Source organism: Triticum aestivum, chromosome 7D (genome assembly GCF_018294505.1).
Source record: "Triticum aestivum cultivar Chinese Spring chromosome 7D, IWGSC CS RefSeq v2.1, whole genome shotgun sequence".
Classification (NCBI taxonomy): domain Eukaryota; kingdom Viridiplantae; phylum Streptophyta; class Magnoliopsida; order Poales; family Poaceae; genus Triticum; species Triticum aestivum.
The window spans coordinates 483,810,658-483,826,593 of NC_057814.1; the positions used below are offsets into that span (position 1 = coordinate 483,810,658).

Here is a 15,936-nt window from a genome sequence, read left to right on the forward strand (position 1 = left end):
GCACGAAAATTAAGTCATCCAAATTAACAGAAGTGGGCAGCGAACTTATATTAGAATCACATACATCATAAGTAGCTAACCACGTGGAAGAAACACCAGATAAACCATTCTTAGTGTAGATGAGAGATACACACTAAACGATCAACAATCATGGACTGTCATTGTATGCTAGTAAGAGGATTCATACCAGTGTTCTGTAAACCACCAATTGGCATGCAGCGAAATGGGACAGGCCCGAGTCCAGACTTCTGAACCCTTTCATTATAATCGACAAACAAATTATGTGAATACTACAGAACCGACCACCAATTAACAATCCAACACAGAAAGATATGGAATCTATGTATTATTATTGCACAAAGTATACATTAATTACATTGGTAAGGATCTACATCAATAGATATACTCGCTACATATCATCCATAAAACACTCGAATTGCTTTACAGTCCAACAATTACACAAGCGTAAGCGACAGAAGCTAAACCAGTTACCAGTGCCAGCAACAGTACTGCCCCCACAAAGTCCATCCAGAACTAATGTGTGGTGTCGTAAATCTGGGCCAGAAAAGGCTTCACTAAATGCGCAACAATAGAGTTCTGAAAGAGGATCACAGTACCTGTACATCATATGTGGGCAACTAGGACAAACACCTTGGCCATAAGCAGACTAACACAATATATAACATATATGAAAGTTGTGAGCTGACCAAATTTTGGTCGAAGTTTACAGTCCCGACTAAATTGAGCAGTGCAGATAATATAGGATTGGACCATGGGACATGGCGTATAATGATTATTACTGTTATAGGGGGTTTCAGCTGCAGTACTGCAGCTGTTTGTGAAGCTGCACTGAACACTTGGCAAGACAAATTTTCAATCCATTTAAGATATGTACCATTAGACATTTGGTATGTTGTCATTGAACAGACTTCTAAAGCCGTCCCATAATATAAGAGCGTTTTTCACACTAGTGTAGTGTCAAAAACGCTCTTATATTATGGGACGGAGGGAGTAACTGCAAAGTGCAAACAATACGCAATAGCTCTGCAACTGATATTAGTATAAAAATACTCAAATGCGGTAAGCACCGGGCATGGCTACCACATCCTAGACTACAAACACAACACCATATGATCGGAAGCGCGCAATCCCACAAGTGCATACTGACGACAATTCACCAATCCATCCCAGCACAATTCACCATTCCATCCCAGCACAATTCACAGGGCTCGCTGCCTAGAAGTCCATCTGCAGCCATTTCTTGTAGTAGACACAAGTAGTTGGCGAGATGACCCCATCCGGTGAGCACTCGTCGATCCTGGGACAAACCCCACATGGAATCCCTTCTATCATGCCACCCTGCGGCGCGCCACCCCGCCGATAGCACACCCTCCCAGCTCTGACAGCGCTGAACTCCCCCTCCCCGGTGCTCCTGCACTCCTCCAGCACCCTGTCGAGCGCCATGGTCTGCAGGATGTCCCTGATCTGGTCGATAGCGTACCCTGCCCTGGGGTCTTCCCTCTCGACGCCCTTGTGGACCATGTCAGGGGTGGCAGCGCCGAGCCTGTCAATCTGGTCGAGGCACCTGCGGCGCACGGCCGCCACGGCGTCGGTATCGAGCTGGCCGTTGTGATACCAGGTTCCGCCGGTGATCTCGGGGGAGGGCTCGATGCGGGCGTCCATGAAGACCTTCTTCCCGCGGTGGCGGACATCGGTGACCTCCTTGAGGATGCCCCGCTGGACGAGGGCGCGGGTGAGCTTGGTGAGGGTCGGGGCGGCCAGCTTCATCGCGTAGCGGATGTCCTGGCTCCACATTCCCTTGTTGCCCGCCTCGTAGATGCGCTTGTAGACCTCCCGCTCCGGCCCCGGGAGGTTGTTGAGGATGGAGGCAGGCAGGATCTCCGGGGCGGAGGCGGGGGCGGGGGCGGGGGCAGGGGCGGGGGCGGAGGTGGATTTGGAGGCCGGAGAAATGAGGGGCTTGACATCCGGTTGGGCTGGCATGCCCGAGGACGGTTCCAGCGGGCGCTTCCGCGGCGGCATGGCGGGGCGACGAGGAGCGGGCGGCGGCGGCGGCGGCGGTTGGGTTTGGAGGAGATGAAATCGTGGGGGTTTGGATGGGTCGCCGTGGTGATCCCACGGTTCCTTCACTTCATCTGGGCCTTCTAGCTTAAGATAGAGGCCGAGTGGAAAGACTAGTCGAGAGAATTTGTGGGCCGGGCAACTGAGAACATACTTTGAGCTTCCGAAAAGACCATTCTCCAAAAAATTTAGGTAAAATTGTTAAGCATTTTGCCCTGCAAAAAACAAACAAACTGAATACCAAATATTACAAGCGAATTTGTTTGTTCACCATGAAACAAAGCTGCTCCGTTTCGCATGAAAATTATCAAGCATGCTTATGACACTAACACGAACATCTACCAAAAAACAGAAAAGGTAAATTTTGCTTACTTTTTTTCAAACTGTTCATGCGGAGCAAATGCACCTGGAAGCCAAAACGCCCTCCAGAAGTTTCTATTTCTAAATATAAGATGGCGAAGTATGAGGTGAAAATGCATTTTTAGTGAAAATCTGAAAATTTCTATTCTACACTGTTGGATCGATGGCGGACGTTCTAGATTAAGGTGGGACTGCTAAGTATCCACTTAAACGTAATTAGCACATAACCCCCTCTCTATTAATCATCAGGTGAAAAAGGGCTTGGCCCTCGCTAATTCCTGGATCATATCGTCTTCACGCCTTGAGCGCCGCCGCCGTGCACCTTCCACCGGCGCATAGCCCCTGGCCTCAGCCGGCCGCGACCAGCCCTACTCCCGTCAGAATGGGCCTTCCATACCTAGGGAGTGGCCCGCCGACGACTCTCCCTCTACTGGTTGTGTCTGTACCCATGAATTCTCTTCCACAGATAGCGGTGGGGCCTTTGTCGTCTGCGGGTTGCCCTCCATGGGATGCGGCTCATCCTCCGGCAGCCGCGACTCACTCTTCGGAGCAGCGGCGTAGCTAGGCCCCAGGCTACCAGGGATGTGGCCTGGGGCGTAGCAGCTTGTTGCTTGGTGTCCTGTAGCAGCAGAAACACTGTTTGCTACTCCACTGCTTCGGAGCACTTGTCACCGCTGCTCCCTGCAATTATGTCGTCCGACATGCCTCAGCCTCTTCGTAGTCATGTACAGGTAAGCTAGTAGATGGATCATTAACCTACTCTAAAAAGACTTATATTTAGGAAGAAGAATGTTGGAGGGCCGAAAAAGCCTCGCACATGCGGGGCGTCTAACCAGGTTGGCTTCTATGACAGTCGTAGCTGCCCCAACAAGGAACAAGAATCGTAAAGGAGTTGTCATACACAAAAATGGCTATATTACTTCATAAGTCGTTTGTCCACTATAATTGATCTTTTCATGTCTACCTGCAGATTCTTTTATTTTGATATGAGGCAACCCGGTGCTTCCATTTTGATGTAGTACAAGATGAAGTTCAAAACTTTAGTGTCATCTTCACCGACCTTCAACGCTATCTTCCTAGCTATTGAGAGCTTGTGTGTCATCTTATCTGTTGAGAGTTGTGGTGTTATGTTTGGAAACTTCCTTTTGTTTACCTTTAGAGAAATGAAACTCTCTTTTGTAGAGAGACATAACTAGTTATTTTTCTTATGAAAAAATTGTAAGTTGTCACTGGTTTATGTACAATGTGTGCCCTGAACTGTCACTGATTTTGGTTCATCTCAGTCTGAACTATTCTGGGATTTTGATTCATCTCCAATGCTGTTGGTGTGGAATAAGAACTTCATGCCTTGAATATTGTCTTTATAAGATGTACCCGTTCCACATCTAGTACAACAGCTGGTAGTAGATCAGCTGAACATAGCTTTCAATGATACAGTACAAGGTAATTCACATTGGGTGACTGCAAAAGAGCTCACCAAAGATAATGTTAGGAGAGAATTTTGACTTTCTGTGTTGTCAATGATTGAGATACACCAAACATTGCAAGGGAGCTCACGCTGTGGTTTTTAAATGGTTACAGCCTCTGAATTCGGACTACAGTACATAAGCAAGCTTACAAGTTTCATCAACAGAAAAATGTAACATTCAGATACAATTTCTGAATTCATACTACAAAGCAAGAATTCTGCTGCAAAATGTTGGAACCGGCTAGCCCTAGCCCTAGCCCTCTCCTCCCTTGCACTGGTCTCTCTCTCTCTCCGGCCGTGGCTCGCACCAATGAAAACGAGGAGGAAGGAGGAAGATGGAGCAGACAGAAGACACGGTGAGGTTTTCCCCGGCGCAACAACGCCTGTTCCCGAGCTCGTACTCGTCACCTCCACTGCCTACAACACACGGGTGCGAGGGAGTTTATATCTGCGTCCATCGGCGCACCCCACCGCGCCCCCGACGCGCCCCCCTTCACGCACTCCCCCACGTCCCCGCGCTCCCGCCGCGCACGCACGCGATCCGCGCGACCAGGTCCAGCGCCCGACGTGGTCTACACCCGCGCCCGCTGCGCCAAATAACACACAGCATGGCCCCGCGCGCACACGCGCTGGCTCACGCACTCACACACGCACACCTACGCCACGGACCCGACGCGTCCAACGTGCCCGGCGCGCGCCCATACACGCACCCGGCTCGTTCGACACCTCGCCGCGGCTTATTGCGCCATTGTGGACACATGGTCGATCGCGTACCCTGCGCTGGGGTCTTCCCTCTCGACGACATTGTGGACCATGTCCGGGGTGGCGGCGCCGAGCCTGTCAATCTGGTCGAGGCACCTGCGGCGCACGGCCGCCACGGTGTCGGTGTCGAGCTGGCCGTTGTGGTACCAGGTTCCGCCGGTGATCTCGGGAGAGGGCTCCATGCTGAAGTCCGTGAAGACCTTCTTCCCGCGGGGCCGGACTTCCGTGACCTCCTTGAGGATACCCCGCTGGACGAGGGCGCGGGTGAGCTTGTTGAGGGTTGGGGCAGTCAGCTTCAACGCGTAGCGGAGGTCCTGGCTCGACATGCCCTTGTTGCCCGCCGCGAAGATGCGCTCGTAGACCTCCCGCTCCGGCCCCTTGAGGTTGTTCAGGATGGCGGCAGGGGGCTGAACCTCCGGTGCGGAGGCGGGGTCGTCGGTGGATTTGGAAGCCGGAGATATGACGGGCTTGACGTCCGGTTGGGCTGGCGTGCCCGGGGAAGGTTCCAGCGGGCGCTTGCGCGGCGGCATGGCGGGGGCGACAAGGAGCGGGCGCCGGCGGCAGTTGGGTTTGGAGGAGATGAAATCGCGGGGGTTTGGCTGGGTCTCGCCGTCATGTTTTAGGATAGAAGAGGCCGCGTGAAAAGACTAGTCAAGAAAACTTGCGGGCCGCGCAACTGAGTAAAGTTTTTGAGCTTCCGAAAGAGCATTTTCCAAATTTCTTATGCGTAAATGTGTGAATAATTTTTTATCTCAAATAATAAGTGCCACACATGTGACATGAAGCAATCCGGTCCTGATATTTTTTTTACAACTAAAATTGTCATCCGAAAAGAAAAATAAACCTAAAAAAACTAAAACTTGCCATACGAAAAGGAAGCTGCCATCCTCGCGTCACTAAACTTACCTAAAAAATGTTAGGAGCTGCCATGTGTTCTTGCCACACGTGTGACACTTATCAAAGTCCTTTTTTATTTGCAAGCTTATGAAAGAAAAATGGTTTCACCCGCAAAAAAATGGTTTCATACGTGGGTTGCCAAAATTCTAGTGAGCTAAAACATAATAGGACCATAAAAGAGTAGTGCTCTTAACTTTTAATCACCAAAAATGTATTCATTTCTTCTAAGTTTGTGGATGCATTTGGAACTAACGTATTGATGCGTTCACTTGCCAATTTTGAAGAAGGGGTTACTTTGCAAAATTTGGATGTCATATTGTGTGTGTTCTAATCAAAACATCATCAATATTAATAAATATGAAAATTATAATGAACAAAAGTTTGTGTTGTAACTGCAACTTATTGAATATTTAATGACGTTGTTCAGATTTTGTTTGCAACTAAAATCTCCTCAGCCTCTTAACAACTCATAAGTTTCTCTTTTTCACTCTCAAAGATAGCCTTGAAGCAAAGAGAGACAAACACAAGGAATGGGTCAACAAAGGGAGGAGCTTCGCCTCTGGAACACAATGCTCTTTGGGCCCTCACAAAGTCTAGAAAATGGCCCACCTGCCCACGGAGCATGGTGTCTATTCATAGAAAGCGAAAATCTCACCCTCACAAAGTAACTAGCCCTATCGCTTTTTCTTTGTGTTTGCATATTTGTTTTTTATATGATATTTCTTTAATGGAAAGAGTTGTCTTTGCTCTCAAGATGTGAATGTCTTCTAAAAACTTAACTAACAACATTTTCAAAATTGGCATGAAATCTTATGATCTACATATGCTTGCTCGATTTTTGTTTGATCTAATATATAACAACATTTCTTAGGAAGTATGCAAACTTACATAATTTTGTAGTTTTCTTGCCGTCGCTATTATTGGAGGAAAAAGGCATATAAAAATTTCAGAAAAAATGTTTGTAAATGTCTAGAGAAATAAATTTGTCATTGTTCATTTGTTTTAATTGGATATGCTTTGCAACTTCTCAATTACCAGTTCACAGCATAGATGAGTTGAAATACAAGGCGGTCCAAGCAGTGAGACGTTTTTAAAAAATATATCCAAAAGAGCGTTTTTTTTCAACTATCAAAAGTTTCCAAAATAATTTAGCGTGAACCAAAGCAGTACACTAGGAATCTATAAACATTTGCGGAAAAATGTTTTTTTTCTTCTGATGAATTTTTTTGTAGAGCTGAAGTAACAAATAGTATCAATTTTTATTTTATTATCCTTACTAACAAAATTGTGTCTTCATCCTCCAGTTTATGGGTGCGACTAGTATTGAAATAATACACTTCTGAAATAGACCAAGTTAACCCTAAAGAGAAACTACTCTTTTTTTTCTTTTGCGGGTAAAGAGAAACTAGACTTACTCCTAGTTACGTTAAAAAAGTACAAGTGCTTATTTGATTCAACAGTTTCAAAGGAAATCTGAAGGTTTAGAATGCTTAGAGTTGTGTGTGTGCGCGCGCGCATGTGTATTTTATTATCCTTCCTATCAAAATTGTGCTTTTTTCCATCAGTTTATCGGTGCAGCTAATATTGAAATAACACACTTCTACTCCCTCTGTAATAGACTTGAAAACATTTCATGGGAATTTTGCATTCATCTTGGACATATTCTTCTATTTCAAACAAATTTGATGCAAATTCAAACTTTTGGAACCCAAACGGACATGACATTGTATTCCTTGATTCCTGAGTTTGCAAGAACCCTACGAATCAAAGTGGCTCACCAATTTTTTACCCCTAGATAAAGTGGCAATCTGATAATCATGTAACCACATGTTTCTAATATTAACAGGAAAATCTCGGCAACATTACTCAACTATAATACAGTAATAAATTCTATAGCAAAGCTGTATACTTCGCCTCCTACTGCATAGTGAAAGAGACAATTTCAGTGGTACATATAGTGCAGATATGTCTGAATGCAGAATCTGAATCGAATTGATCAAAGTTAACTCTGTGCGATCCAATCAACCAGTTCTGTAACAGAGGCTGGCTAGTATAAATAGACCAGAGAACAGCAAAAGTACATGATTTAATTCACAGTAGTGAATAAAACCTTATGGGCTCACTCTGATGGTTTCGATGGCATTATATGATTTAACAATGTACACTGAACATTTCCACCATTTTACAGCTGTTAGGAATCGTCAAATTTTACAAATTACTGAAATGAAACAGGTGAGGTCCTGGTTGCATCTCCAGCGAACATCAAGATTAAGGTTGACTGAGTAAGAGGTGTCGTGTGTCACAGTGTCCGTCTTCTCATTTGGCAGCCTGCTCGATCACAGATATCTTCGTCCACCTTTCCTGCTCTTCGGGTGCATTGTTTCCCTGAAGAGGTGGCAACGAGAAAGCACTGACTGTCGAGCTTTTGCTTCGGATCTCTTTCAGAGCCCTAAGCGCCGCGACCGTGCTCTTCATGTACATGCTCTCCATGAACTCAATCTCATCAAGCTCTGGAATACATCTGCTGTTAGCCAAGGAAGAACTGGGGTTCAGAGGCTGGTCCGCAGTGTTGCCATCTTCTTTGCCCTCTTCAATTGATACAGATGGTTTGTTTGATGGCAGGAGCTGGTCAAGCATAGCCTCACACTCCTTCACAAGCTTGTACAGGAGGTCAGTGGTGAAGAAAGGCTGAAGCAACACGTTTTGGATGAAAGGCAGACGGATCAGAGCCCCAGTTCTCTTGTCATACTTCTTGAGAATCTTCACCAGCCCTGTAATTACAACAGAAACGTAAGCATCATAGACGATGAGATATCAGAGGACTTCAAATAGCTAGTCACTGAGTAGTAAAGGTCCAAATGGCACACAGATCACACCCATCTCCCTCCAAATGGCACACCCCCCCCCCCCCCCCTTCAGGAAGTTCTCCATAAGAGAAGAGAGGGATTGCTGAGTTCTGCTTTATAAAGTCTAATAAGCAGCAGTTTAGACTCAATGAACTTTTATCTTTAGTCAAATTCTAAAATTAAGTTATGTCAAATCTGCAGAAAACGACAGAGACGGGAAACAAACATACAAATTTATCGGTAACTTATCATGCCCCCTCACTAGAAAACCTGATCCCTCAAAGGAACATAGCACGAAAATTACTGTTTCAACAAAGCTAACATGATAGCATCTGTAGCCAGTTCAGGGCACATTGCAGGAGCCAATATGGTATTGAGTGGGTCACATCATGTCCACTAAAGCCACTATGCAGCAGATATAATGCAACAAAACAAGCTACTCATTAACCTCAAGTTGATTATAGCTCACAAGAATATGATTTTATAAAGGAACCTACCAGACCAACACTAGAAAATAGATCACGCATGGCAGGTGAGTTATGAGCAATCATATAGCACTTCTTTGAATTGTCGAAGAATTTGAACAGCAATAACATGCAAATTGCCAAATTACCCACTATTACATATTCCTCTGAGGTGTAACTCTAGTCAGTAGACTTTCATACTAAAGATGTTTGGGCGAGGGGCACTTGCGGCCAAATTTATGCACTTTGATATGAGTTTGCATCCAGACTTTTCCAAAGCATGCAAAAGACCATGTAATCATCCATGAAATTTCCATTGATCTTCTGAATAGTAAAGAGAGTTCACTGCTGTGAATTGTAGGGGCATATGACCCTTGCTAATTGATTCCATGTTCATTAACGTGTTGACCTTGTCATGGTGCGAAAGGATGAGTTTATTGGTAACAAAGAGTACAGAGGAAAAAGACTTTACCCGCAACAATTTGCCAAGCCAAAAGAAAGAAACAGGCAAACCGATAAAACCCCTCAACTTAACAAGATCATATGTTCACAATTAAGCTTTAGTACTACTATATACTAACATATCCTCATCCAGGTTAGCAAATCTGATCCCAAGAGAAAACAACAACCATTAAAACTGACACTTAAATCGTTTTAGAGAGTATGATTTATTAGCAACCCGACTGATAACAAGAGCAGCATTTTTTCACACTCGAAGCAACAATATTGACAAAGAGGAAACAAGATTACTCAACTGTAAAGCGAGCAAATGAAGACCTAGTTTGCACAAGCACTATATATGCTGATTGCAGTACAGTCTGGAAAGGAAACTGATCTAGTGCGTAATAGCACGTCATCATGACATTGTGCGAGTATGTGAAAAACAAAACATATTTTTAGTGAGAATAGCATAACACCATTTTGAGTGACAATAAGTTCAATGCATCATGTGAATTTACAAGCCATATTACATCGTGAGATGCGATATCAGGCTACTGAAATGAACAACTTATCTTCTACCATTTGTTTTTATATTTATACATCTAGATCTCTAATCAAATATTTAACTGATTTGTACACAAAGCCAGACAAAATTATGCCTAGACCTAAAGACGTAGAACCTATTAGGGTCGTTTCAAATCACAGGAGAAAGAAACATAGTGTGCTCCAAACTGATAAAAGATATCTACGCTTGTACGATAAATTGCTCATTTCTCGCAAGAAATCGAACTGTTGATATATCGTGCTGACGCAATTTCTCCCTGACCATCTATATATTTGTCAACGTCCCGGGCAGTGCACGTGCAATTTCAACGGCGCAGCGGATCTATTCGCATTGACAGTGACACAAGTGCTCCACTCACTGACAAGGAAGCCATATCTGCTCGGAGGAACGGCAACTCCCCTTTTTTCTTGACTCATGTTCACAAAAGCTCACTCTTAGTTCCCCCACTTTAAGATGTAGGCTCAATTACCTAATTACCCAATTTGAACCATCTTCCTACTCCCTTCCCATCCACTACACGCACAAACAATTCCAAAACGAGATAAGCAACAACAAAGTACTACTGATTAGGAGACAGCATAAATAAATAACTAGAGACAACTCCATGCAGCGGTGATGCGGCGACTCACCGGTGTAGTTGAGGGCGCTGTAATTCTCAAGCAGCACCATCTCGCCATGGAAGTCGACGATCTCCTTGTGCACACGCAGCAACTCCTCCCTGGACTCCATCCCGGCCGCCCTGGCCACCCTGTCCTGCAACTCCTGCACCACTCACCCGCAATCTCAATCAGATCAATGGACTCCGCGAATTACAACGAAAAATAAAATGACGAATTGGACGGGCGGGCGGCTAGCAACCTTCTGGCGGATGATGTACTCCTCCTCCTTCTCGACGAAGAAAGAATTGAACTTGTCGAGCTCGGCCTCCAGGAGCCGCATGAAGTCCGCCTCCTCAGGCGTCATCGCCGCGGCCGCCGCCGCCGCTGTCTCGTCGCCGTCCCCGGCCGGCTCCGAGACGCGGGCCCGCTTGGCCTGCCGCTCCTCCCCGTCGGCGCCGAGGCCGATGAGCTTAAGCCGCTTCTTGAGGTCCTTGTAGGACAGGAACTTGTCGCGCCACTCCGGCAGCGTCTCCACGATCTGGCTGCTCAGGCTCTTGCCGAACTTCATCGCTCAAGGCCCGCGGAAAGGGTCCTCGTCTCCTCGCACGATCTCCAATGGCGATGCGGGCGTTCGGCGGTCCTGCGGCGGATGGGGGTGGTGAAATAGAGGGGAAAGGGAAGGGGGGAGAGAGGATATGCGGAGACGGGCGAGGCGAGAGTGGAATATTCGCGAGCGGGAGGATATTAATTTTCTGCGGTGTGCGCCAGTGGTTGTTCTTCGCTTGCGTTTCTGGGTTTCTTTTTCCGGATCGCAAGTGAGACCCAGCACCAGCACTCATCACAGCGAGACCACGTCTGGGTTTGACGAAATTTGCAGGTGAATTGTTTTTCTTCTTCTTCTAAAATAAAATGTCAGTAGGACAGCTACGGAATTTATTGGCCAAGAAAATAAAGATGCAAATTTACCAAAACAATGGTGTGGAGAGAAGAATGGTGAATTCCCACTGGTTCTTTTTGTGTTTGTGGTTGGTGTTTGTTATTCTAATGTGGTGTTGAATATGGATCTCGATGAATTGATAGATATTCTATTCGAACGGGGTATTGTCTTTCACGAAACAAAACCCCTACCGCTTTGCTTGTAAGGTTACGTAAATGCATTACAAAACATTGCAAGGGCTTACCCAAAAATCAAAGAAACCGATGTATTTTAAGTGATTAAAGAATAGCATCACATTACAGATTGGTGCATAACCTAACTACTCCCTGCGTTCCTAAATATAAGTCTTTTTAGACATTTTAAATGGACTACAACATACGGATATATGTAGACATATTTTAGAGTATGGATTCACTCATTTTGCTCCGTATGTAGTCACTTGTTGGAATGTCTAAAAAGACTTATTAGGAACGGAGGGAGTAGATGATTGTTATTTCTGAGAAAATTGTACTATCATGATTTCGCTTGACTCCCTCAACAGGCTTCCTCTGCATCAGTGGTTCTTAAACTATCACGACTTTCTCATCGTGCTTTTTGTCGCCTATAGGGCGCAAAATTTGCAAGGGTGGATGGTGATGTGACAACTTCGCTTGGGCAGATGTTGAGATGGAAGATGATGTGGCGCAAAAATGGATGATCCAAATTACAGCAAGCCAATACATACCACAATAAAAATGTTACTATTCTGTGTTTGTGCATGCATATATAACTTTTCGCATGTTAGGGAGAGGGCCATGTCATTATCCACCTCTCATCAGTCACCACCGTGTTCATGCCATCGTATATTGTTAGGAAAGGACACGTGGATGCAATGCATATATATATATATATATATATATATATATATATATATATATATATATATATATATATATATATATATATGCATGTGTGTGTAACTTTTGGAATGTTAAGGGAACAAGGCCATGTCAATGTCCACATCCCCCTTGCCCACAAAATTCACCACTTTAATCTCCGCAGTGGCTGGATACATGATGAGGAAAAATCATGATAGTGTAAGCACAGTTTTTTTTTGCGATTTGAGTTCTAATGTAAAATGGTATTTACCTAATTACTTACATCTTCAGTTAATTTCCTAGGGAAACTATGAGAGAAGGCCCTCTGATATAAATAAAGATCGAAATTTTTGTTCATGACAATTTGATACTAGATCGTGGATATGTCCATCCATGTTGCCAATCAACTGATTTATTACGAAAATAACTTTCTCAGCCAACCGGTTTGGGTCACATATATCTTATCTTGGTGACTAAACCTTAAGCATGATTTGCTACACAAATATTATATGCTACATGATCGCAAGACCACTTTTGATTAATAGTTATACACTAATAATAAACATTAATAATGTTCTTCACATTGCTAAGAAAATTTCTAGGATGAAATAAATTATACACTTCTCAAGTGCGACACTATTGGCTTTTCTGATTGAGAATAAAAGAAGTATTATTGCGAATTGAGCATAGCTCAATTGGTTAGGTTTCGTGTAACGGAGTTTGTCCACCCGATCATCTGGCACGGTTGCTCGCATTTTTCTGGATTTGTTTCTGACTTTTTAGTGCAATTCTTTCAGTTGTCATGTATGGCGTGCCCATTAACTACGAGGTGCTTGTAGTGACCTCATCAATCTGAATATCTACCGACTGGGTCCTCCAAAGGTGCTCGTACGGTAGTGTGTATGTGCCTGTTTGTGCGTCCGACGTTGTATTGTGTTTTTGAACAATTTTGTTTCCTCAGAAAAAAAGATCAATTTTGTTATCTTATTACTAGCCTGCTAGTTAAGATTGTTATGATTTATACAAAATGCGGGCTGATTTTGTAAATAAACTGGATAAGAACAAAAGTCAATAGAAGGATGAAGCACTGAAGCGATAAGCCCAGATGATCCTGTCTGAGATGAACATCAATGTTTTTCAAAGTGATTAGGTAGCCATGGCAGAGATATCCACCGGAATATTCCGTGCAATAATATGATGGGCAACTTTGGGCACTTTTTTCTCTGATAGCATGTTACTTGGACACAATAGCCCCCATGTATGTAGCTGCTGTTAGAAGGCTCATGAGTTAGTGATGACAGTGCCATGAGTAAATGGTGGCAGCCTGTAAGTGTGTGTGCGTCTTCTGAGTGTCTACACGTCTGGACTGTGTTTCTACAAAATTTGTCCACACACAAGAAAAAAGGATTGTCACATTTGAGCAAAATGACTTGTTTTCGTAGTAGTACGGTTTACCATATTAGTATAGTATTTTTTGAAAAGCATCCATGATAACACATAACATTTTTTTAACACAAATAACAAATAGCATTTAAAGTGTATAATCGGACGCCTAAAACTTTATTTTATTTCACCATCCATCCGTTGTAACATATACACCCACCACTTTGGATTTTCGGTTCCTATCGGCGACGCGAAGACTCGAAAAAGCTGCGAGAGAATGAAACAAACAGCAACGTACTCGAAGGAACGGCTTATCCAATCCAGAAAGAAAAGAAACGGTGAGAGCAGCCCCATGGAGCAACACAGCTAGCGCGGCACAGAAGATCGGCAGCGGAACTCCGGAACTATTCCCAAAAGACACGCACACGCCATGACCTTGCAGCGATGGAAGATTCGGAGCATAATTCCTTGCCTGGAACCCGAATATCCAACCGGATATTGCCCCAGATCCTCTGCGCGTCGCTGTCCCGCCATAAAGCCCCCGCTCCTCCCCTCTCTCTGAAAATAAAAAAACCCACAGGAAACTCCACCTCGAAGTTGTCTTTTCCCCGCGGCAAAACCCAGAAAAAAATCGTACACTGTTCTTTTGCTGCTTCTTTGACGTGATTTTCTTGCTCGTCAAAAAAGTGATGCGTCGGTTCCTCTTTACGTGAGTGATGGTGTACTTCTCACGGTTCTCGTGGGTGCGCAAGTCCAGGTGTCACTGGGCGGCCGCTTGCTTGTTTTTAGAAAGTGGGAGTGGTTGTTTCACTATTTTAAGTAATGAGAGACCAGAGTTGAACTTGAACGACTCAAAGACTAGGATACTGGAGTTAATTAGGGGCGGGTCATAGTCCGTGCTACTACTGGGTCAGAAAAGTGTGTCTTATGGTTGGACTATTGTGCGGTCCACATGAGACGATCATGGATATGTTTTTTTAGTCTTGGTTGTAAAGTACGTCCTATCATTGGTCAACTTTTAGTCTACGTGTGTGACGGATTTTCCCACTTTTAGTATATTGTCTTTAGATGAGTTCTCGTTAGTGGGTGCCTTTATGGATTACATTTTTTTCCTTTGCTTTTCGGTCTGAATAGTCATTTTAATAACCGTTGTTCTGTATATGTCTGAAATCACATTTTTCACGGCACTAAGTTGTATTTTCCACAACACTAAGTTGTATCTTGGCGGAGTACCTCAAAATACCATATTCCTTCGTTAAAACATGGCATGTTTTAGTACATTATTGTGGCGTACACCTTATTATCATGTCACTCATGAATCTCTGCTATCTAAGTATGGTGTCTAGTGAGAAATCGAGCTTCTAACCACACAACAGGATTAACCATTGTACCATCCACAACAAAGAATACGGCCAATTTCATAGGTTTCGACTAATATCTCTTGCCCCTACTTTTAGGGACGGCGAAATTTATGGACCTAGAAATTGTAACAATGAAAAAAGGTTAGCATAGTGGATATTTGTACCATCCTATCCGCCATTATCCAAGTACTCCTATCCTGCATATTTTTCGCTTAAAGAAAAGCTTCCAGCGAAACAGGACGTAGCCTAACGATCATCGACCCGTTTGGCTGCCCATGCAGATCGAGCAAGCAATGGCCGGCTGCACAAAGGATCGCTTCCAAGCGCGAGTCGACGGCGCTGCTCCTCGATTTCTGATCCGGGACAAGGCGACGCGGAGAAGAGGCTGCCCTGCCTGCCTGCCTGATCTGAACCGCCGAGGCCGAGGGAGCGACCACCGTCCGCCAGCCTGGGCTAGATTTGAACCGAGCTCGTGGCCCGTACGAGCCCTCGGGAGGAACGACCCGAACCTTTGCATATTCTCGCGCGGATGCGCATCCAACGGGCTAAAATACTGCTGTACATGTTGGGCTGGTTTTGTTCGTCTACACGCGTCGGTGCGTGTTTGCAACGTATAGATGTAGCGATCTCTCTACACAGTCGTGCTTCAACTTTGATATAAACATGATATAATTTGTTGGCCTATGGATGATCACGAACATGGCGCGGAGGATAAGAAGCACCGGATCGACGGCGGCGGAGATAGTGTTTTCCTTTGCGAGAGCGTGGAACATTTGGGTCGCCAAATGGCATCGGGTGAGCATATCCCTCGTGACGTTCAACTCTTCTGGACGCTAGGAGCCGCATATTCGTCTTCTGCTCTCCTTCGTGCCGGCCGCCCGATATACGGAGTAACATGGTTGAGTTTATATCAGCGC

General features: G+C 44.8%; 3 protein-coding genes across 3 annotated transcripts; all 3 read right to left on the reverse strand.

The window, feature by feature from the left end:
- Nucleotides 1-857: 857 nt before the first annotated feature.
- Nucleotides 858-2,152, reverse strand: LOC123165531 (DNA-directed RNA polymerase III subunit RPC6-like). The gene has a single exon (XM_044583198.1). It carries the CDS (start codon nucleotides 2,038-2,040, stop codon nucleotides 1,237-1,239), a length of 804 nt encoding a protein of 267 aa, XP_044439133.1. The 5' UTR covers nucleotides 2,041-2,152; the 3' UTR covers nucleotides 858-1,236.
- Nucleotides 2,153-3,927: 1,775 nt separating this feature from the next.
- LOC123168805 (DNA-directed RNA polymerase III subunit RPC6-like) lies at nucleotides 3,928-5,312 on the reverse strand. The gene has a single exon (XM_044586670.1). The coding sequence runs from the start codon at nucleotides 5,197-5,199 to the stop codon at nucleotides 4,645-4,647; it is 555 nt and encodes a 184-aa protein (XP_044442605.1). The 5' UTR covers nucleotides 5,200-5,312; the 3' UTR covers nucleotides 3,928-4,644.
- Nucleotides 5,313-7,685: 2,373 nt separating this feature from the next.
- Nucleotides 7,686-11,215, reverse strand: LOC123166183 (SPX domain-containing protein 1). Its single transcript, XM_044583952.1, has 3 exons — nucleotides 10,741-11,215; nucleotides 10,512-10,644; nucleotides 7,686-8,337 (listed from the first exon to the last, which is right to left on the reverse strand). The coding sequence occupies exons 1-3, from the start codon at nucleotides 11,047-11,049 to the stop codon at nucleotides 7,883-7,885; spliced, it is 897 nt and encodes a 298-aa protein (XP_044439887.1). The 5' UTR covers nucleotides 11,050-11,215; the 3' UTR covers nucleotides 7,686-7,882.
- Between the last annotated feature and the right edge of the window lie 4,721 nt (nucleotides 11,216-15,936).

Coding starts and splice junctions, on each gene's coding strand:
- LOC123168805 (XM_044586670.1), bottom strand. CDS start 5,199: ATGCCGCCGCGCAAGCGCCCGCTGGAACCTTCCCCGGGCACGCCAGCC.
- LOC123166183 (XM_044583952.1), bottom strand. CDS start 11,049: ATGAAGTTCGGCAAGAGCCTGAGCAGCCAGATCGTGGAGACGCTGCCG. Junction 10,645..10,740: donor AGTACATCATCCGCCAGAAG/GTTGCTAGCCGC, acceptor TGAGTGGTGCAG/GAGTTGCAGGACAGGGTGGC. Junction 8,338..10,511: donor CAGCGCCCTCAACTACACCG/GTGAGTCGCCGC, acceptor TTGTAATTACAG/GGCTGGTGAAGATTCTCAAG.
- LOC123165531 (XM_044583198.1), bottom strand. CDS start 2,040: ATGCCGCCGCGGAAGCGCCCGCTGGAACCGTCCTCGGGCATGCCAGCC.